At 44.7% G+C, this 23,614-nt stretch overlaps 1 protein-coding gene across 1 annotated transcript in view; it reads right to left on the bottom strand.

The window, feature by feature from the left end:
* The window catches only part of LOC103007287 (WD repeat-containing protein 49-like), a 110,716-nt gene that overhangs the window by 36,467 nt on the left and 50,635 nt on the right, over positions 1–23,614 (bottom strand). Inside the window, 2 exon segments of the mRNA XM_057532717.1 lie at positions 4,515–4,620; positions 6,397–6,489. Of these exon segments, the coding sequence (XP_057388700.1) occupies positions 4,515–4,620; positions 6,397–6,489 (199 nt within the window).

Genomic DNA, 23,614 nt, shown 5'->3' on the forward strand with positions numbered 1-23,614 from the left:
GCCTCCTCTGTCTTTAAACCAGCAATAGTGCACTGAGTCCTTCAAATTCTCCCTTTTCAGCTTAAACTGTTTCAGTTAGATTTTTGTCCCTTTGACTCAAAAGAATCTTACCAGGTAAGGGACTTCCTTGGTGGCGCAGTGGTTGAGAATCCACCTGCCAATGCAGGGGACACGGGTTGGATCCTTGGTCTGGGAAGATTGCATATGCCGAGGAGCAGCTAAGCCCGTGCGCCACAACTACTGAGCCCATGTGCCACAACTGCTGAAGCCTGTGCACCTAGAGCTCGTGCTCCACAACAAGAGAAGCCACCTCAATGAGAAGCCTGTGCACCACAACGAAGAGTAGCCCCGGCTCGCCGTAACTAGAGAAAGCCCGTGCGCAGCAACGAAGACCCAACACAGCCAAAAATAAATTTAAAAAAAAAGAATCTTACCAGGTAAAACTACTCTGCGGTGAGCACAGTTCATAAATTATCTTTTATGAACACAACTAATCTACAAGACGACCCTTTCTCCCATATTGCAGAAGAGTAAACCAATGTCTCAAAGAATTAAGTAACTTAGTTCAGAAGGATTGAGTACTTCACCCGAGGTCGTCCAGTTTGTGGTATTTTCAGAATTTAAACTCAAATCTGTCTGTCTCCAAGGCATTCTGCCCCACCTCCTCCAAATCTGTGCTTCCCTGTCTACAGTGTGAAGTTACTGGGAAGCGGCTACTGGACTAAGGCATTTCCCAGCTTCCCTTTCACCCAGAGTCATGAACTCGGCAATAGAATGTGAGAGAAAGTGATGTATCATTTATGGCTGGGATTTTTTAAGAGGCAGATATGCCTTCTCTATTCTCATACCCATTGCACCTGGATTAAGAGGAATCTGAGAACCTAAGTAAGGTGGGACCCCCATATGGAGACAGCCCTGTTCTTGAAGGGAGAAAAAGTGCCCCTCACCAGGGGCACTGGCACAGGATTGTTACAGTAGACAGAAAGAAACTTCTGTTGTTTCAACCTATGGAAAATATGGAGTTTATTTGTTACAGTGGCAAGCCTTACCTTAACTAATACAGCATGCTATCTTCCTTCCAAGAAATAACTTTCTTTCCATCCTAATTCCTGTTGACACAAAACAGCTCTCTTTGTGGTGTGCAATATTAAATTCACAGAAAATAACAAGTGAAAATGGAAATCTCAATCTGTCACTTTACTCTTCTTTAGAGAATGCCAGAAACCAGCAGACTCCTGAAACGTTTCGTGTGTCCCCATGATTTAGAGACATGAAATATTTGGGCTAAAAAAATCAATCAAAGAACGAAGACTATTTGATCAGGCATGCTGGAAATTTAGCTGTTTGGTTCCTAGTTGATTAGTTTTTATTTGATAGAAATAATATATTCTGAAATAAATTACACACCCTGTTTCCAAGATAGGATTTCAATATATTTTAAACACACTTTGGGAAGTGATTCAATATGCCTGAATCATCACAGGCAAGATGCTAATCTTGTAATCATGAGTTTAGATTGGGAGAAAATGGAGAGGCACTAGGAAAAGAAAATAGGATAGAAAACATGTCCTCACATACAGAATTATGATTATCTGATGGTGGCAAATTTCAAAAAAAAAAAAGTGAAATCTCCAACTTTGTGGCCTTGGCGGATGTCTTTGCATAAATTTGATTTTCAAAATAAATCAGAAACTGAAGTCCATAAATCTTACCATTTTAATCAAATGTTCTTGGAGAACTGAACTGAGTTTGGGTCCTGTTGTATCCCTGACTGTGATCTCAACACCTAGTTTTGTATAAAATATCCTCTTCATTGCCATGAGATAGACTCTAAGTTCACTACACAGAAGCCATGTTGGACCCTACAGACAGTAAAATCCCAGAGCATCACAGGGTCCCTGTGCTCTGTCTTGGGGGCTTTTCTCTCCTTTGCCCACTTTTGCTCCCTTTATGATCTCATCCACTTCAGGGTTTAAAGTTCCATCTAAATGCTGATTATTCCCGCATTTATATCTCCAGCCCTGACATCTCCCCTCAACTCAGGATGACTCTCTCCAGCACATCCACACCTGGGCCTCTGACCTTATGCTCCTCTCACCCACCATCTTCCTCACTGCGGTGTTTGGCTCAGGCCTAAACTCTTGGTGCTATCCCTGACTCCCCTCTCCCTCTCTCTCCCCTCTCTCCTTTAAAAAAAAAATAACAGCTTTATTGCTATTTAACCCACATACTACAAAATTTGTATTTTTAAGCGTACAATTCAGTGGCTTTTCGCATATTCACAGAGTTGTGCAACTTTTACCACTATCTAATTTCAAGAAGTTTTCAATCCTCCAAAAAGAAACCCCATGCCCATTAGCAGCCACTCCCTATTCCCACCTCACCCCATCCCCTGGCAAGTACTAAACTCATTTCTGTCTCTATGGATTTGCCTATTCTGGACACTTTATATAAATGGAATCATACAATACATGGCCTTTTGTGACTGGCTTTCACTTAACACTTGAAGCTTCTCAAGTTTTTCCGTGTTGTAGCATGTGATAGTGCTTCATTTCTTTTTCTTGCTGAATAATATTTCATTGTATGGATGTACCCGATTTCATTCATCCGTTCCTCAGTTCATGGACATTTGGTTTATTTCTACTTTTTGGCTATCATGAATAATGCTCCTATGAATATTCATGTGCAAGTGTTTGTGTGAACAGACGTTTTCAATTCTCTTGGGTGTAAACCTAGGGGTGGAATTGCTAGGTCGTAAGTTAACTCTGGTTAACATTTGAGGAACTGCCAGATATTTTCCAAAGTGGCTGCATCATTTTAAATTCCCACCAGCGACGCATGAGGGCTCCAATTTCTCTACATCCTTGCCAACACATGCTATCGTCTCTCTTGATTTTAGCCACTCTGATGGGTGTGAAGTGGTATCTCATTGTGGTTTTAGTTTGCATTTTCATAGCCGCTAATGATGCTGAGCATCTTGGCCTGTGTTTATTGGCCATTTGAATATTTTCTTTGAAGAAACTTCTGTCCAAGTCCTTTGCCCATTTTAAAATTAAGCTATTTGTACTTTTATTGCTGAGTTTTGTATGCTAAATGCAAGTCCCTCATCAGAAATATGATTTGAAAATATTTTATCCCATTCTGTAAGTTGTCTAATCACTTTCTTAATAGTGTCCTTTGAAGCACAAGTTTTTATTTTTGAGAAAGTCCAACTCATTTTTTTTTCCCCTTTAGTCTCCTGTACTTTTGATATCATATCTAAGAAATCATTGCCTAGCCCAAGGTCATGAAGATTTACTCCTATGTTTTCTTCTAAGAGTTTTGTAGATGTAGCTGTTTTTACATTTAGGTCTATGATCCATTTTGAGTTAACCTTTTTATATAGTGTGAAGCAAGATATTCAAGTCCAAAATCAAGGTGTGGATAAGTTTGGTTCCTTCAGAGGCCTCTCTCCTTGGCTTGCAGATAACCACCTTCTTGCTGTGTCCTTGCATGGTTGCCTCTCAGTCTAAGTGTCCTGACTTCTTCTTCTTGTAAGGACACTGGTCATATTGGATTAGGGTCCACCAGTATGACCTCATTTAACCTTCAATACTTCTTTATAGGCGCTATCTCTAAATACAGTCACATTCTAAGGTACTGGGGGTTAAGACCTCAACATAGGAATTTTGAGGGGACACGATTCAGCCCTTAACATCTATCAATCCTTTATTATGTGAGGGGTCAGTGAGCTGGTTTATGCATCTGTACAAAGCGGTGAATCTGATCTCCTTCCCAAGGTTCCAGCATTCCTTTGACTCATGGTGCTCTAAATCCCCACCCTCTGGCCCTGTGACAGTCCAGAAAAGAAGGTGGATGAGTCATGAAAACGTGTCATACTCACTGGAAAAGCATATGAGATGATGGATGAAATAAATCAGTGAGGTTTTTTTGTATAAAAAATAGTGTATTCCAAAGATAACAGAGTGACTGAGTTTTAGAGGTAGACAGGACCCTCGCTAGAAAAAGAGGTGTGAAGGCAAACAAAATGAAGGTGGCAATGTCGCTACCTCTGCCAGGGTCAGAAAGGTTTAAATTCTAAGCTTTATAGACGACGTTTCAGAAAGGGCCCACTCGCCCTAGTGTGTTACAAGAGAAGGTGATAACCTCTAGTGGCAAGGGACTGTGATTCCCTATGTCCCCATTCTGTCCCCAGATCCCCTTCTCCATCCCCCAACCTGCACTCTCCAAAGACAAAGGGAGTATTTGGACAGAACGCAAGCAGGGGCCTCAATGCAATAATGTTAACTCCTCCCAACAAAACACCAGGTATAGAAAGTTCTCTAAGAGGCTGCCCTTCCACTGCCTACATATTCTCCTTTTCCAAAGCAAATCCACAAAAGTAAATAACACTTGAGTATCTGCTAATCCAGAGGCCCCAAAGGCTACAGAGAGGGGAATGAAAACATGAAGGGAACACCTTCTCTGTCTGAAACCGCATTGGATAATGCATCAAAACATAAGAGGGCAAAGACCTTAATAGTGTTGTCAGTGGGCATGGAAAATATTTTGTTATCCTCAGCAGACACATGGATGCAGATCACTGGAGCCGTGTGGCTTTTCAGCATACCTGTTGGTTTTCTAGAATGGAAAAAGAACAGATGAACACCAAGCAGTTCTATCTGCGATTTCTAAATAAAAATGCAAGACTAAACTTGTCCCGGATTTGGCAGCTCTATTCAGCCTGAGGAGGGTTATGTCTCCCTCTGAAACGACACAAGTACATATCTTGTGTGATAAAAGGTCTGAAGCAGACAGGACCCAGTTATAGCAGCACAACTCCATGTGAGATGAAGCCCTGAGCTTGGTTTCTCCCATGGCTGACAATATCACTATAAAAGGAATAAACACAGAAGAGCGCAGCGTGGGGTTGACAGATTCCACGCAGGTTGTTGCTTTGTGCAGTATTCAGATCTGGCGTGAATGTCTTTTTAATAAGAGTTTATTTTAAGGAGCTCTGAGAGATCACAGTGCCCCGAGGGGCTCAGGGCTGGGTGTGTAGTGGGCGGGTGAGGAGGTAGGGAGAAGAGAAGCAGGGCTGAGGTCGAGGGGGAGAGAACAATGTCTTTTTATAACCAAGTCCCTGGAAACTAAGCAAATTGTTCTCAGTCTCCAGACACATGGGAGTCTAAGGTAATAGAAGTGAGTAGAAAAATCATGTTTCTTTCTTTCTTATTAGGCATCTGACATTGTGCTGAGTGCTCTACATAGAAGATCTCATTTGCTATCTTTACTATTACTCCAGGAGTGGGTATTCTTGTTATTGCCTTTATAGAGGAGGGCATGGAAGCTGCAGCCCTTGCTCAGGATCACTCAGCTAGAAAGGGACAGAGGCGGGACCAGATCCCACGTGCTCACTGCCACGCAGCACTGCCCCAAGGCTGAGAGGGACAAGGGTCACCTTGCAGTTCCTAAGTGATGCCTGTACAGAGGCTCAGCAAGGAAACTTGGCTTTCCCTAGATGACTGGTTCTTGTCCCAAATCCCACTATCAACTCTCCATTTCCCCCTCTCCTTCCTTCTCCAACACTTATCAACAGAAATGACACAGGCTTTTAGAAGCCAGGTTGCGTTTGAAACCTGTCTGCCACTACTTCCAAAAAGTTACTTAACTCCTCTGAGCTTCAGGTTCTTCCTTGGTAAATGGAGTTGATGTGAGGATTAGAGAGAATGGATATGGCGCATAATGCCCGGTACAAAGTAGGTACTCAATAAAATGACAGTTACTGTTATTTCCGAGAAAGCGTTACTGAGACTTGCTCTGGAGGGGCACACGTGAGAGGTAGGGGTCCAATTCTAGGGAGGATGATGATTACACATCGAAGGGGTGATGGCAACAGTTTGCTACCCTGCTACCTCAATTCCAGGCTTTCCAGAACAATCCCTGTTTTCTTAGGTCAGTTCTGCTACACCTCAGGGGTGGTAGAGTCCTTGATTCAGATGGGGTTAAACAACTCCAGTGGAGAAGTGAGTGTAAGCTTAGGGCCATCTGAGTGAGGTGCACAGAAAGGACATTGATTATACGTAACAATCCCTAATCGCTGTCTACAACTGATCATCATTCATTGTAGGGAAGATAGCAGTCTGATCAAAGAAAATCCGTCTGATCATGAGTGAATGATGGCTCCACACAATCTCTTTGTCCTTGCAAAGTATTTGCGTTTTAAGTGAGTTCCTTATTAACCCCAAAGAATGACTCTTTAACAGCCACAAGCAGAAGTTTTCCAGGCTCTGTGTGTCTGGGAGATTAATTTTGGACAGGGGTTCTTAAGTTATTCTAAAGGGGAATTAGTGATCCCCAGTCCTGCTCTCCTGTACTTACTAGGTCAAGGGCACCGTTGGTTGGAGAAAGACTTACCCAGGCAGATAAGGATCCTAGACTCTAATTATTCGATCCATTCCACCTGTCAGCAGCAAGTTCTTTCCTTTACAGATGAAAATGCCTTGACTCCTTTATAGATGCAAAAAACCGTTTGATCACATTCTGCTCGCCTTTGGGGCAAACCGAGGAACGCTTGGCCTTTTCTTGCTTTGACATCTTTTCTAACATCCTTTATCTCTTTCATCTTTTGCTTGGCAGTTTGTTGTTCCCATAGTGCACCCTAAAAATATTCACAGAAAAACAAAACACAGTTTCTTAACATGATCAGTCAATTTCCTGACAAGTTACTAATTTTTAAAGGTCTCGGGCTCACTTTCAGTGATGACTAGTGTTTTCTTCTTTTTCAACCCCAGGTGTTAAACTATAGATAGTCTGAAGAATGAAAATGATGTTGTAGGAAAAGCAAGGATTTCCCAGATCTATACTGCGTGCCAGGTGCTCGGCCAGAGCCTCTCCACACACAATCTTGTTTGAACCTCACAGAAACTCAGAGGGGCAAGCACCTTTACCGCTACCTTATAGGTAAGAAAACTTATGCCTGGAGAGGTTAGAAACTTGATGTAAAGAAAACAGTAGGGCCAAGGAGTGCGGAGAGCAGAGCAGCGTACTGCGCATGCCCCCTGCACACAGCACCGCCAAGGGGGTGGGCAGACCACCTAAGCCACCACTGTGGGCCTGACCCACTGATCCCTGCCCCAACCCCACCCCGCATCTAAGGAACCATCTCCCCCGCTTCGGGAAGCGAGCAAGGGCACCTGTTACTTGTTCTCGCTCCCTTCCTGCAGTCCCAATAAAGCCTTGCCTGAATTCCTCATTGGGCCTCTTATAAATATCTATTGATTAAAGAGTCCAGGGACCCGAGCTGGTAACGGTCTCACCCGAAGATGATCACACCCTTACCAGCGCATCTCCCGTCCACCCGTCTGGCTTTCCCCCTCCGACCGCAGCCTTGAAGGTGCCTAAAGGACCTTGGAGGAAGAAGGTGAAGAACATTTGTCTTCACCCCCTCTCCGTCCCTCTACCCCCAAATAAGAATCCTCTTCCGTCGTTTGTGACTTCAGCAATTGGCCGAAGGATAATTGGTTTGGTCTGTGTCTTGTGCCTGTTTATCACAAATTATAAGCTCAACTCTTTTCCGGGACTCAGGGAGAAGAATGTGGTACTCAGAAAAGTTCAGTCAAAGCGGGTGGAGGCCTCACCTCCCGAGGGTGGAGCTACTGCCACCCAGCGGACCCACGGGAGGTAGGACTGAGGTAGGCCTGCCGATTTCCCCGGAGAAGTGGGAAATCTCTAGCTTTCACTGGAAACCGCCAGAATTGTACATGGTGGTATCCAGCTTCAGAACATGCTTTACACCTGTCTGTGGCTGCTGGGCCCGTTATGCCTCTCAGGGCCTCTGGTTTAGGGCGTGTTGGGAGGATTGGGCAGGTGTCTGGGGTGGAGGAACGAGCCCTCATCTTTCCCCTTGTGAGCTTTTCTGCAGAGTCACGTGGCTGTTCTCCCTTCCATGAATTCCGACAGGGAAGCAGAGTCATTTCCGAACGACTGGGGTGTGTGGCTTCCACGTTATTTGGGGCTGTAGCCCGAGTCCAGAGCCACCCCTGGCCGGCTTACGGACAGCGAGTTGAGGGTAGGACCCTGCTCTCCGTGGCTTCTCCCCACAGGTGCCAAGGGCTGGGTCGGGTAGTGGCTCTGGCCCTGTCCTTCCTTCCCCCTTTAGCGTGCAGCGGGAAGGTAAACAGCCTTGAACTTGCAGCTCTTTCATCTGCCAGGCAGAGGGGAGAGGAGGGCAAGTGCTGAGTGTAGATAATTACTTCAGATGGCAACATGAGCCTGTGTATCTGGGTGGGCACTTGAAATGTCAAAGCAATGCAGCAAACCCTTCACAAACACCAGTTTGACACTTTCACCCCTCTTGTTATGAGCAGAGACCTGAAACGTCTAAGCAGGTGTGTCACTTTATTTTTATTTTTTTAAGCGAAGGGAGAGTAGCCAGTTCATTTGCATGATCTCTGGCAGTTCTTTACCAGCAGAGCCAGACAGAGATACATGTTTAAGTGGTTGTCATGGGAACCAGAGCGCATTTCTCTCCCCCAGGGTCTGAAAGACTGGATGATGAAAAGTTTAAGCAATCACCATGGAAACCTAGAGCAGATTCAAGGCGGGTTCAGATCCCAGAACACTAACTAGCAGCTAAGTCTTCAGGTCCTGGGGTCCTGGTGGAGGGTGAATTCTGACAAGCCACTGCAGCTTCAGGGCTGAGCCAGAGGTCACATCCACAGTCACGGGCTCAGAGCACGCCAGCGGGTCAGCGCTGAGGTGAGGGTGTCCCCCCAAAGCTCAGACCTTTACTCTTCCTGTTCTGAGATGACCTTGGGGCCTCTCCTGCTTACCTCTCCCTATATTTCATTCCCTCCACTCCATCCATTTCCTCAGTGTGGCAGGAGCCCACAGATCTGCTGTCACAAAATGGGACCCTGCTCAGGTTTGCAGGAGAGAGGCCATTCGAGGCCCAGCCTGGTCTATGACCTTGACCAAGACATGTCCCCTTTCATGTTCATGAATGACCAAAATAAGCAAGAAAGTTCTACCTTCCATCACTGCAAGTAAACAAATGCACTTGAAAGCACTTCCTATGCCGCAGAACCTCTGTGCTATTCTTGGTCTCTTCTGTTATGGTTTTTCCCTCTTGCTGGAGATGATCCCGTTTGGGAATAGCTGGCTGATCTGAAGCTGAGTTTTGAAGTCCAGGAGTATGTAAAGGGGGGTCCCTAAGGGGCTGTGGAAGGGGACCGACCAAAAGTGGAGACTGGAACTAATTTACAGGGGGTTGTGGGATGGGGTGAGCCATCTACCTTTTCTCCTGACAGGGTTATGGTCTCTAGTGACCACTCAGGGCTGGGGGTGCTGGGGCTGTAGCACATGGTGGAGTGTATGAGTGTGTGGGGCGGCGTGTGAGGGAACACATACATACCCGACTGAGCATGACACAGGTGTAGGACGCTGTGGGGATGTGTCGGGGGGGGGGGGGACGGGGAGACGGGAGGAGAAAGGCACAGGAGGAAACGCTTGGAGAGCTTGTCATTACAGAATCTCAGCTCTCCTGGTGTGAAATGCTTCAGAGCACTGCTTTGGGAGAGACATGGATTTGTTATGAATTCTGACTTCATAAAGGAACCCATTCAATAAATGTTTATCGAGCACCTATTTATGTGCCATGTGCTATTCTAAGTGTGTGGGACAAAACAGTGAACAAAACAGACAAAACCCCTGCTTTCGAGGGGCTTGCCTTCTGATGAGGAAAGACAGATCACAAACAACAAACAGAATAGATGAATTAGATATTATATTAGAAGGTGATTAGATGCATGGATTTAAACAAGGGCAGAACAAGGTAAGAAAAATAGGGATTGCCAAGGGCAGGGGCTGGGCTGGACTGTTCCAATATATAGTAAAGTGGACAAGGAAGCCTCACTGAGAAATGACATTTGAACAAAGACTTCAAGGGGCTGAGGGAGTGAGCGATGCAGACATTTGCAGGGAGAACCTTCCAGGGACAGGGACGAAACAGTGAAAAAATCCTAAATATATTCAAGGAAATTGTGTGACTGGCACAGAGAGAAGGAAGGAAGGAGGTAGGGGCAAGTCAGAGACATAAGGGTCGGGCTGACACAAAGGGCCCTGGAGGATTTGGACAGATCTGACTTTTTGTTTTACAGCATATCTCTGGTTGATGCGTGGAGAATAGACTATAGGGGCAGGATGGAAGCAGGGAGAGCAGCAAGGCTCTTGCAGTGATCCAGGGAAGGGAAGATCGTGGTTCTCACTCGATGGGAGCCGTGGGGCTGGGGAGAAGAGGCCAGATTCCGGGCGTATTACGAAGGCAGGGCCAACAGGTCAGAATAGGTTGCGAGAAAGAGGAGTCTAGGGCGACTGCTAGATTGTGGGCAGAGCCGCTGGAAGGATGGACTTAGAGCCAACTGAGACGGGCAAGACGGTGTGAGGGAGAAGATCTGGATTCAGGTTTGGGCTTCATTTTGATGTCTGTGAGATACCCAAGTTGGAGAAGTCCTTTAGAGATAGATCCGAGGCAGCTGGAAATACCAGACCGAAGTTCAGGGAGGGGGCCAGACTGGAGATGTGCATTTGGGAATTGATGACATCATCAAGCGAGTGATGCAGATGAGGAAGAGAAGAGGACCAAGGGCTGAGCTCTGGGGGCTCCAACATTACGTCATGGACATTACGTCACGCAGAGGAGCAAGTGAGGGACTCAGAGAAGAGGCAACGAGCAGGATGAAAGGGAAACCAAGAGTGGCTGGAGTCCTCAAGGCGAGTGAGAGAAGTTCAGGAAGGAAGCCAAGTGACCTGCGGCTTCACGTGTTAGGAGGGCAAGTGGGATGTGGCTTGGTCACTGCTTCAGCCACACGAGGGGCGCTGGTGGCCCTTACAAGAGGGATGTTGGTGGCATGGCAGGGACAAAACCGGGTTCGAGCGTGTTTTAGACAGGCTGGGAGGGCAGGCATAGGAAAGGGCAAGTAGAGGCAACTCTCCCAGGAGTTTTGCTCCAAAGGATCCCCCATATTCTCATCTTGGTACGACGCCGGGCACATCATAAGCGCCCAACACAGAGAAACTATGGATGCAGTGACGATGACCGGGGGTTGGGGTGGAGTGATTCTTTCCACAGCAGCGTCGTCTAGGTCTCTAGAGAAACTTCACAGTGGCCCGTGCTTTCCGTGATGTGAGAAGGAGGAAGGGGTAGACAGGGGCCTTACAGCAGAATGACGATCTGTGAACTTGAGCCGGACAGACCCTGGTGTCCAACTTCCATGTTGAACTGGAGAGGAAACTGAGGCCTGAGGTCACCGCTCTGAGAGTGGCAGAGCCAGGGCTAGAATCCAGACACCCTCCTTCCGGATTCATTGATTTTTGTTCTGTCACAACGAACACTGAACTCTGAGCGTCTTCAGTCTCTGAATGCTGACTTTCAGGTTCTTAGGATTCCTATCCATTACCGTTCTAGAAAACCACAGTTCCCTAGTTCCAGGAAAGTCTAATGAAAATTCCCAAGAAACTTCATACTCGCAGCACATCTCTTTCTAACATTTTGGTGATTTAAATGTCAGTGAATCAGAAATTGATAAAGGAAGCTTTCCTTGAAAGGTAAATGTGAGTTCCAAAGCTATGAATCAGAGGTGAACGGGGCCTCTGTCAGATTCCTGTCAAGAAAGAAGCAAGGTGGTGTTTCATAGGCGGCTGAGGCCTTGAACACGACTCATTACTGATTTTCCATGATGTTCAGTGGCCACTGGAACAAGATTCTAAAGGAAAGGAGGAAAAAAAACCCCTAAGATTTCAGCTTTCCCAAAGCTCAGTAATGCTCGGGCGCAGCTCAGCTGAAAGGCTTCATAAAAGAAATGGCTGTCACGACGTCTGAGTTTCTGAAGATGGTGTTAAATATCTTATTCATTACAAATGCGCTGTTTGGTGAAATCAGGCCCTTAAAATCCAAGAGTGGGGGTGGGGATGGAGCTGGGAGGAAGAGTGAGAAAAGGTGAGGGCAGTTAGGAGGGCCAAGAGAAAAAGGTAAAGATCGTCCCAGCAAATGAAATACCTGGAGAAGATCTCGTGTAGGAAGAGACCCAAGTCATAACTCCCCTCTGGGTGATGAACACCCAAGCCCTGTCTTCCCAGCCTTCCACGCCTCCTGTCTGCTGGGCCGGGCTGGGTAGTGGACATGCGTGTCTGTGTCTGGCCTCCTCACTTGTTCTTTTCTCAGGCTGCTGCTGCTACTGCTGCCACCCAGATGTGCAGGGACCCCACCCAGAGATCACAAAGAAGATCAAGGCGGACTCTACCAGCTACAACGTTCTCACCACCCTAGGGCGAATGATGATGGTTCAGAGATTTTTTCTGCTCAAGGGTCAGAATCTCCTTTTGAAATGAGGCTGGTCCCAAACAAGCCCCAGGGCCTATGGGATAGGACTTTACCAACCCAAATCTAGGGGATGGCAGGTAGAATACAGGCGTTGGGTAAGAAAAACTGGAGTCCAGTCCCAATTCCACTTCTTCCAGCTAAGTGACCTGATGGGCAAACTTCTCTAGACTTAACACTCCCTCACCTGTAAAATGGGAGTGCACACATGCATACCTCACCTGCTACCATGAAGATCAAATAATAAATATATGTGAGTGGTTCTCGACCGTGGTGGCAAATTAAAGTCACTGGGAAGTGTCTAAAAAATACAAATACCTGGGCCACACCCCTTGAACAGTACTTTTAATCTTGGCCACATACTACAATCCCTGGGAGAGCTTTTAAAAGCCCTAATGCCCAGGCTTTATCCCAGACCAATTAAGTCAGAATCTCTGAGGGCAAGACCCAGGTAGTGATCAGATTTTATAAAGTCCCCCAGAAGATCCCTAAGGGCAGCCATGACTCAGAACGACTGATAAATGTGAAAATGCTTTATAAATTAGTACGTGCCAAACACATGTAAGGAATCGTCACCAGTATCAACTTGAAAATTAAATACGATAGTGGTGATGTTGAATTACTGGATGGGGCTTTTCAACATGCTCTCAAGAGCTTCATAAAATAAAGATGAAGTTTTAAGTGTGAAGAATTAAGAAGAAGATCTTCAAGTGGCAAGTTATTACAAAACAATGATTAAAATAGACTATTAAAAAGTCTACAAATAACAAATGCTGGAGAGGGTGTGGAGAAGAGGGAACCCTCCTACACTGTTGGTGGGAATGTAAGTTGGTGCAGCCACTGTGGAAAACAGTATGGAGGTTCCTCAGAAAACTAAAAATATAGCTACCATATGATCCAGCAATCCCACTCCTGGGCACATATCTGGACAAAACTATAATTTGAAAAGATACAGGCACCCCTATATTCACAACAGCACTATTAAAATAGCCAAGACAGGGAAACAACCTAAATGTCCACTGATGAACGATTGGATAAAGAAGGTCTAGTGTGTGTATATATATATATATATATATATATATATATATATATATATATACACACAATGGAATACTACTCAGCTGTAAAAAAGAATGAAATAATGCCATTTGCAGCAACATGCATGCAACTAGAGATTATCATACTAAGTGAAGTAAGTCAGAAAGAGAAAGACAAATACCATATGATATCACTCATATGTGAATTCTAAAATATGATACAAATGAAACTATCTACAAAACAGAAACAGACTCAGACAGAGAGACCAGACTTGTGGTTACCAAGATGGAGGGGGCTGGGGGAGGGATGGAGTGGGAGATTGGGTTTAGCAGATGTACGCTATTATCTATAGAATGGATAAACAACAAGGTCCTAAACCATAACAGAAAAGAATATAAAAAAGAATGTATATGTATGTACAACCGAATCACTTTGCTGTACAGCAGAAATGAACACAACTTTGTAAATCAACTATACTTCAATTAAAAACAATTTTTTAATTAAAAAAATAGACTAATATAGAAAAGATAGGGAAAAAATTAGCAAAAAAATAGTATTTTCGTGATTAAAGAATGCCCCTCGGACTTGACATGGACACAAGTCGCCCTCAGCTCTTTGCAAAGGCAGACAGATTCAGTAGTTCCAGAGGTGGCCGAGACTCTGCATTTCTGACACACTCCCAAGTGATGCCCTCGTTGTGGGTCTAGGGATTACAAGCACAGGCTTTGGAGGCAGACCTGGGTTCAAGCTCTTGGCTTTCCATTTCCAAGTTGTGTGGCTCAGGGCAGTAGCCATTCTTCACTTTTTATAATCAGTAATCCCCCTCTTCCTGTTCCCACTTCTGGAAAGCACCCCTTCCCATACACTAATCATGTGGTTTGAATGGGCACTGCCAGGGTTTTTTGGCCCCTGCCCTTCCTCGGTCAGGTGGGTCATGATGGTCCCAAAGATGGGCCAAAACTGGCCAGTGAGAACGTTCCCAGGGGTGGTTGGACTGGGGCCCCGGAGTATCAGCCAGACTCTGTTGGTGGCGAGGCCGTGCGAGGCTGGGTTCGTTGCCATCTTGGGGGACACCATGCTGCTTTCCTGTCCTTCTTGTGTTATAGAAGACATCCAAAAAAACTGTCCTTTTTGCTTATGTCAATTTGAGTTTGGGTTTCTTTCAATACAGGGAAAAAAAAAAAAGCCCTGAACAATACCTGAGGACAAGTTACTTACTCTGTGCTTTAGCTTACTCACCTGTGAGATGGGGCTAGTAGTGGGATCTAATCATAAGGCAATTATGGAGATTAAATAAAAGAATACATGGAAGGAACTTAGTACAGTGCCTGGCACTAGGTGTTCTAGTTAGAATACCCCAGGGTCAGTCAGAGGTTGCATCTACTTCAGACCATGAGCTGGTAACCAGGGAATGATCCAGTGTAAAGGGATTGGTTCCCGGTGCTAATCTGAATCGCCGACCTCTTGGAGTTCATCCAGTTCCAGGACGTACAGCTTCTGTCTGGTCCAGACAAAATGACTCGCGTGTGAAGAGCACAGACTTGTCACATGCCCTGCTTCAAAGATACAAGACCTGCTTGGTCAAGTCCGCGCCCAGACTGCTGTGCATTTGGGGCTGTAAAAGGGCGGGCTGAACTGGGACCTGGGTTCTCCTTTCTCTGAATTCACTTGATCCAAGTCCAGCTTCCAGAAAATCCAAACGTCTTCAGTTTCTGGGTCTTCCTGCTGCCATCGCTGACAGTTGTTACATCCAGCATGCCTTTTGAAGTCTTAAAAATTCCCAAATCCCGCTTTATACGAAGGCCCCAAGACCACTCTTTTATGTCGATATCACTGTATATTTAATATCATGTGGCACATTAGGGCTGCTCAGATGGTACAGCCTGAGATCGCTTGAAGTGGACTTTGCTCTTATTTCAACTCAACAAATATTGATCGAGCTCTCGGCCTGTGGGAAGCCTGTGATAGGCCTGCCCTCCCTCCCTCCGCCTCCCCCTCAGCCTAAAGTGAAGCTTATAGAACTCAGCAGTGGGAGGATGTCCCATTTTGAGCTGCGCTGGGAATTATTACCGAAGTGTGGGATGCCTGTTGCAATGCAGAAATTCTAAAGGTGGGAGACAGCCAAGGACCTGACACACAAAGAGAGAACATGGCAAACTTAAGAGAAGCGTGAGCAGCACCTATGACTAGAGCAGGGGGCTTACGCTTGGAGCTTGCAATGACGGCTTTGATAGAATCGTAGTAGTTCAGCTAGAAATGAAGGAAAAAAAAGCTAATGAATGTGAAGATCACACAGCAGGTCAAGTAAGAGTTTGTAACAATATCCAAGACGTTCTCTCGACACACATTTCAAGAGGGAGAAAGGAGCCCCTGTTCACAGGACAGGTGCGTCTTTACAAAACCACACTTGTGTGTGGCGGTGTGGTGGGTGCGGAGCGCGGGGGCTCGCTTCCCTTTACACCAACTCCAGGCTGAGCAACCAGAACAAGCAACTCCTGGGCGTCCTGTCTGATAGACCGTGCGGAAGTTTCTACTACCTCGTTTGGATATTTCTGAGAAAATCAGAATGCTGCCCGCATAGCCACAGGGGTTTCACAGAGAAAACAGCATATACTTCACTGTAAATCAGACTTCAGTTGGAAGCTATGCTGGGTGTGGTACTGGGAAGGGTAATGGCCTCTTTTCCCCTGGCTTTGGAAATGGTGCGCCGGGCTCTGAAGCAGATGTGCTGGGATTGGGGAAGCAGAGCTTTTGTCAGGACCCTGTGTGGGGTTCAGGGCCGGTCTTGGGGGCAAGGAACGAGACTGGGTGGAATTTGAGGGGTTCTCCTCTCAGGCCTCCTTCTCCCCCTGCAGAAGCCCTTAGTAAGAATATGAGGACGGAGGACTTCCCTGGCGGGCCAGTGGTTAAGACTCCGGTGTTTCCACTGCAGGGGGCGCGGGTTCGATCCCTGGTCGGGGAATTAAGATCCCCTAAGATCCCACATGCCCCGTGGCGAGGCCAAAAAAGAGGATGTAAAGATGGGATAAAGACACAGCAGTGTTGAAAGAGCAGCATGTTGGTTACAAAGGGCGATCCCTGCTCATTTAGACCTTCCAGGCATTGTGCTTAGTTTAGAGATGGAGACGAAGATAACCCTACCCCGCGTGGAGTGCAGAAACCACAGACCAGAGGCTCCGGAGGAGGGAGGGTGGGCGTCTGGAGCTGGGTGTGGCACAGGCACCGAGAGTCCGTGGCCAGAGCAACCCACTGAGCCCAGAACCGTCCTCTGCCTTTTCTCCATGGGCACAGGCTCCCCAGAGGCAGCTCACAAGGCTGACCTCTCGGGAAGGCCCTGAACATACCCTCTGAGGCTCAGGGCGAGAAGGAAGGACAGGGGCTCCTGGGGAATTCTACCCAACAGGCGGCTCTTCTCTGCTGGGCGCCGTTTCTGTACGGCCCACGCCGGCTTCGTTTTCACCTCCCTCCACCCCTCCGTGTGTGGTCACCCCTCGGTCAGCACTGGCTCTGGATCTCAGCATTGTTCCTTCCACTTTCCAAGGCACAGAGGACTGAAAAAAGCAAGAGAAGACGGGCTGGCCGAGAAAGCAGGGTCTGGTGACCAGCAATTCAGTGGGATATAAGGTCCACACTCTACAAAAGCACAGCTCCACTTTGCTAAGTGGAAGAAGCCAGGCACAAAGGGTCATATATCGTATGATTTTATTTACAGAAAATGGCCAAAAAAGGCACATCTACAGATACAGAAAGTGGATTAGTGGTTTCCTGGGGCTGGAAGTAGGAATTGGAAATAACTGGATATGGTTAAGAGGGATTTTACTGGGGTGATGGAAATGTTCTTAAACTAGATTATGGTGATAATTGCACAACTCAGTAAACTTATCAAAACTCATTAATTGTACACTTAAAATGGGTGAATTTTATGATAGGTAAATTGTACCTCAAACAAATTGAAGGCAAGAATCTGGTTCCAACCACCTTCGAGAAACACATGGTATTACATGGCAAATTTACGTGTGCTTATTCAGTCAGATTACTGTTTTCTTTTTGTACCTAGCTTTCTTAATTCACATTTCCTTTCTACTGTGGGAGTGGTATTTTAAAAAATTTTTTTAATTAATTAATTAATTAATTTTGCCGCGTTGGGTCTTTGTTGCTGCGCGTGGGCTTTCTCTAGTTGCGGTGAGCAGGGGCTACTCTTCATTGCAGTGTGCGGGCTTCTCATTGTGGTGGCTTTTCTTGTTGCAGAGCACGGGCTCTAGGCACGCGGGCTTCAGTAGCCATGGCTCACGGGCTTAGTTGCTCCACAGCATGTGGGATCTTCCTGGACCAGGGATCGAATCCGTGTTTCCTGCATTGGCAGGTGGATTCTTAACCACTGCACCAGCAGGGAAGTCCTGGGACTGGTATTCTATTTTCTTCTCTTCGTGTTTGAGAATTTGTTGGTCTTCATCTTTTAGACAAATGCCATTTTCCTAGTCCAATTTTTCTTCCCCTTTAATTTTCCTTTTCACTTAGCAAATAAGTTTGATTCTTTTCCATTCACCCAATAATATTTCCTACCTTTCCTTTCTTGCATAAGTTTTCTTTATTAAAAATCTTCTCTACCTAGTTTAAACCTGATGTGTTTAAAAAGAGACAAGAGATGTTTATCCTCCCCCAGTGGAAGATTCTCATCAGTCCTGGAGGTCCCCGGCTCTCCCTCCTGCATGTTCATTCTTCATTTGGTTTCTGGACTGTCTTTTTTTTTCTTTCAATTTAAAGTGTACAGTTTAATGGTTTTTAGTAAATTCACAGTTGTGCACCATCACCATTATCAATTTTAAAACATTTTCATCACTTCGAAAAGAAACCCCATACCCACTGACAGCCACTCCCCATTCTCGCACGATTTCCTCATCCTTAGGCAACCACTAATCTGTTTTTTGTCCCTATGGACTTGCGTATTCTGGGCATTTCATGTAAATGGAATCATATAATTTGGAGTCTTTTGTGACGGGCTTTTTTCACTCAGCATAATGCTTTTGAGTGTCATTCATGTTATAGCTTGTATCGCTACTTCATTCCTTTTATTGTCAAATAATATTTCATTGTATGGATATATCACATTTTGTTTATCTATTCACCAGTTGATGGATATGTGGATTGTTTCTACTTTTGACTATTATGAATAATGCTTGCTATGAACATTCATGAACTAGTTTTTGTGTGGACATATGTCTTCATTTTTCTTGGTTATACTGGGCTGTCTTAACATAAAGGACAATGTCTTGCTTTTTTATGCACTTGGGAAGCACTAATTTCACTTCTCAGGGCCAGTAGAAATCTCAGGGAAACAACTCTCACGTCTACAGTCACATTATGGGTCCTAAGACACTTGGGTCATTTGAGTTGGCTCTCACTCCTACCAGAGGAATGAGAACAATCTACTATCTTCAGATCCAAAGGATACCTGGGATGGAAACTCCCAAACAAACATGCCAGGAAGTTCAAATTGATTATTTTCACTCACTTTTAGAAACCAGATATTTAGCATTCTTTGTGCCATTCTGGGTATCTCATGTGACATTTATTTTTCTTTGTTTTCAGCTAGGTTAATAAAGTTGTCTCAGGACCAGTGAGGACTCATTAAAGAATATATATACTGTTATGTATTTGACTGCTTGTGTGATACCCCTGGGGAAAGAGGTTGTTTGGCACTTTACAATTTACATTTACTTAAACTTTTTTTTTTTTTTTTAACCTGAGTAACCGAGTCTCCGTGCACTTTCCAGTGGATATACTTTACATTTGGAAAGTTGACAGCATCATTAATGTTAATGCTTGGCACGTTCTCAACTTTGGGCAGCTTCTTCCAAGTTCTAAGGAGAAACACATAAAAATCTCGAAAGGATAAGAATGAATGTCCCTCCCACATCCTGCTTACCCCAATCAGCAGCCTTTTTGTAGGCTAGCCTTCTGGTCAGGAATTGCCCCTCCTCTCCTTGGCTCATATAAATTCTTCCCATTCACTGTGACCTCAGTAAATCCTCCATGGGAACCTCACTATGTGCCAGACCATTTGACCGCTCCCTTTTCTGGACTCCAGGAGAGTTGAGCATGGAACTGATGCTTGATCCGTGCTGTTCTTATTTTCTCATCCAGATGTGTACAACCCGAAGGCCAGGGTGCTTCCTTCGGAGCCACATGAGGCCCGGTAGAGAGCAGGGCTCAACCAAAGCTGACCAGCCGAGGACTCCAACGGGTACCCTTGTGTGTTCCAGTCGGGGTTTGAACAGCCTTTAGAAGAAGATATTGGGCTTTCAAGGTCTGTCTCATAAAGAAGTGGACCTTGCTCATAGGCATCAGGCATGAAGACAGATGGGAAGGACTTACAGGTGACATCAGTGATCTCCATGTTATAAAAGCTCTGTAATTATCGATTAATTCACACAAAAGCCCTGGGGGACAGACTGTCCTTCCCACAGCCAAGCAGGAACAAAACAGCTGGTATAACAGAGGAATGATTAACTGTGGAGGTCCTGTGGTTGTCTACAGGCACTCTCTCTCTTCTTTCCTGCCAACAAAACCAAGGCAGAGAGCCCTTGATTTCAGGGGTGTCATGTTACTCAGTTCTGGCCAGTGAGATCAGGTGAAATCAGCAGAGCAGCTCTGGGAAAATATTTTGCTCCTTCATAAAATGTGAAAATAGTGTGAGATAGTCTCTTTTTCTCTATCTCTCTCATTTTTCTTTCTCACTTTTCCCTCTCCTCTGGATGGCATTGTTCTTTCTGATTTTAAACACAGTTGAGATGTGAGATATTTGGAGCTACAGCAGCCATTATGAGACCATGAGGCCATGGGCTGAAAGACAAAAAGCCAGCCTGCTAAAGATGGTGAAGTGACATGATGGAGATTGAAGGCTCTTGATGACACCATTGATAAGCTAAACCAATGCAGCAATCACCTATATCTTGATATTTTTGTTAATGAAAGAAAGATAAACTCCTTTATCCTGTTAGTCATTTTTTATGTTACTGTAATAGCAAACATTTATCAACTTCTTATGTGTCAAGCACTGTCCAAGCACTTTATACATATTAACTCATTTACTCCTTAACATAACCTTATGAGATAGGCATATTGTATTCTCTCTTTTTCTTATTTTTTAATTTATTTATTTTTGGCTGCATTGGGTTTTCGTTGCTGCACACGGGCTTTCTTTAGTTGAGGCAAGCAGGGGCTACTCTTCATTGTGGTGGGCAGACTTCTCATTGCAGTGGCTTCTCTTGCTGCGGAGCACGGGCTCTAGGCACGTGGGCTTCAGTAGTTGTGGCTCATGGGCTCTAGAGCGCAGGCTCAGTAGTTGTGGTGCACTGGCTTAGTTGCTCCGTGGCACGTGGGATCTTCCTGGACCAGGGCTCAAACCCATGTCCCCTGCATTGGCAGGAGGATTCTTAACCACTGTGCCACCAGGGAAGTCCCCTGTGAAGCATTCTTAATGGATAACTGTACACAATAGTCAACAATTGATATTCTCACAGTTTAACAAATCACAGAATTATGGAACTATTTAAAGCTGGGAGGCATTCACTGAGATGACTTTGAAAATATTAGAGTAGATGAACCTGGAATGGTGATCTATGTATCACTGAAACCTGTAGGCAAGATGTTTCTGTACATACTGCCAGCAGTTATAGAAGTGCATTGGCTTTCCCAAAGCAGTCCCAATACTGTTTGTTTTTCCCCTGGCAATGTTTTAAAATTATTAGTTATGTCATAATAAAATTCTCTGCACTTTTTAATTGCTAGCATGGCAGTATATTTTTTCATTACTTCTGACTACTTTTCAAGTATTAAGTTTGTAAATTTCAAAACACTCAAAAGTTATTTCTTGAGAATCTTTTGCAAAGAGTGGCCCTATCAGAACAATAAGAGACCCTCTAAATTGGCAATCACTGAGCATTCCTCTCGGTTTGGTTATAACACTTACTGGACTGTCACGCGTTGTAGAGGGGTGAGGGAGAGTCTATGTGAGGACTCACTTTCTCTCCAAATGAACTTCTGTCGGGGTACCCCATGTCTTGGACACACCTTTTCATCCATCTTTGCCTGAAGCAGCTCTTTACTACTGAGTTTTCTCGAACTTTCCATCCAAGCCTCCTTATCCTCTACTCACCTAAGCCAAAGAGTCAGACAGTTATAGACTGAGTAGATTTCAATCCCCAAACTTCAGAACTCCCAAGACCTGTTACTCATTTTGTGTCTGTTTTCAGATTACAGGCACTTCAGAAACCAATCCTGACTACCAGACCATCTCCATTTTGCCTGTGGTATTGTCTTTTTAAGATTTATGTTATGGTTTAGATTCACTTAGCTTCCATAACAAAACCCCAATGAATCTGATCTCACTGGTTATTGGAACTTCTCTCTTTCAAAAGCAGTTTTCGAGAAGCAGCTTAAAAAGTCTGCTATTGTTACTTTATGAAATGTCTGTTCTCCAACAACAAAGCAAATAACAAGCACTTCTCCTCAGCCTGCATATTTCTTTGTGGTACTTGGAGAATCCTTCAACTCGCCTTTTCTGTCAATTAATCTTCTCTTGTTTAAACTTCCCTCAAAGAAAAACTTTTCTGACCCACTCCCATTAACCTTTCCATAATACCATACATCATCTATGTTACCTTTCTCGGGATACATTTAATCTCTGAGAAGGAATTTTCGTGACAGAAAATGGGGCAGAAGAGAAAAACTGGCCAAGTTTACAGACTTAGATTAAGGAGATGGTGATGGTAATCAGTAATCAAAGTAACTGACTTGAAACATGCATTCATAACTCAAGAGATAAAACTTTAGGAAAAAACCTTTAAACTCCTTGGAATTACTGCTTGAAAACATGGATTCAGTCTCTTGTGCATGAATTAATTGATGGAGACAAAGTCTTTAAAATAAGGACTTGATTGTAATTTATAGTTCATTCTGATGATAGTTTCTGTATTATCCACCAATATTTTCTTAATTCAGACAAGAATCATATTATCTCCGTTTTTTTAATCTCCACCAAGCATAAAACAGAGAGATTTCCTGGGATACTTGTGACAAAAGCTGTTCTTTTTTGAAGGCGTCTACAGGGGAGATGTAAATAGTCTTTCCTCTATCAGTTTTTCATCTACTCTGAAACTGGTTTGATTAGATCCAGGTAACAGTTCTGCATAGTGCTGGCTTGTTGAATTTGAGTACATTTGGGTCATCAGCCAATTGTTCACCTTGAACTTCATCTTTCAGCTTGTCAAAAAGTAATCTAACACTTATCCAAGCACCAGCATGAATCACCAAAGAAGCAGAGACTGGAGGGGGCTGTCATTGCAACTGGAACCTCAAATCCGCTGCCCCCATCCAGGGTCCCCTGAGAGGTGGTGAAGTGTGGTACCTTTCCATACCTCACAAGGGCACGGCCTCCTGTCTCCATGGCTGTGGAAGGCTTATGCTACATGGGACTCTAGCTTCTAGCAAATGCACAGAGAAATTGTTTCACTCAATTTTGTGTGTGTATGTGTGTGTGTGGCTGTCGATTATAGGGCAAAACTCTGACAAATTCATTCTCTTTCACCCAGACGCAACTGAAGGATACTGTGAATTGTCTTGCTGTGACTCTTTAGAAGGAATAATTCCTAGAATTATTACCAGTACCTTTTCTTTTCCATTCCTCTCCCAAAAGTGTCCTTGTATTACATCTTCGAGCAAATGAATGAATACCTCTACTCAAAGCGAAGTGCGTGATGCCAGGTGAATCCCACCCAGGGGAAAGTTGAGTGACTCAGGACTCTGTTCTCACTGTGACTGGTTCAATGATCTCCTCTAAGACTTGGATAAATACACAGAAATACTGTTAAATTTATTGACGACCCAAAGCTGAGAGAGAGACAGAGCTAATCTACTGGATGGTATTATCAGTATTTAAAATTATTTTAACCAAATGCGATAAGGATGCAAAAAAATCAATGAAATGAAGTTTAGTAAGAATGAAAGCCCTGGATTTAGGTTCAGAACATCAATTTATAAGGAAAGGATGAGGAATACATGGCTCTAAAGTGGGAGGTATTGTAATATGCCAGTGGGTCAAGCATTGGTGGGCTGTGTGATACCTTGTGGTACTCAGTTCTGAGCACTTGGGACGTTGTCCAGAAGAGATGCCAGGATGACAAGATATCTCGAAATGAGGTTGGATGAAGGACAGCT

Source organism: Balaenoptera acutorostrata, chromosome 18 (assembly GCF_949987535.1).
Source record: "Balaenoptera acutorostrata chromosome 18, mBalAcu1.1, whole genome shotgun sequence".
NCBI classification, from domain to species: Eukaryota; Metazoa; Chordata; class Mammalia; order Artiodactyla; family Balaenopteridae; genus Balaenoptera; species Balaenoptera acutorostrata.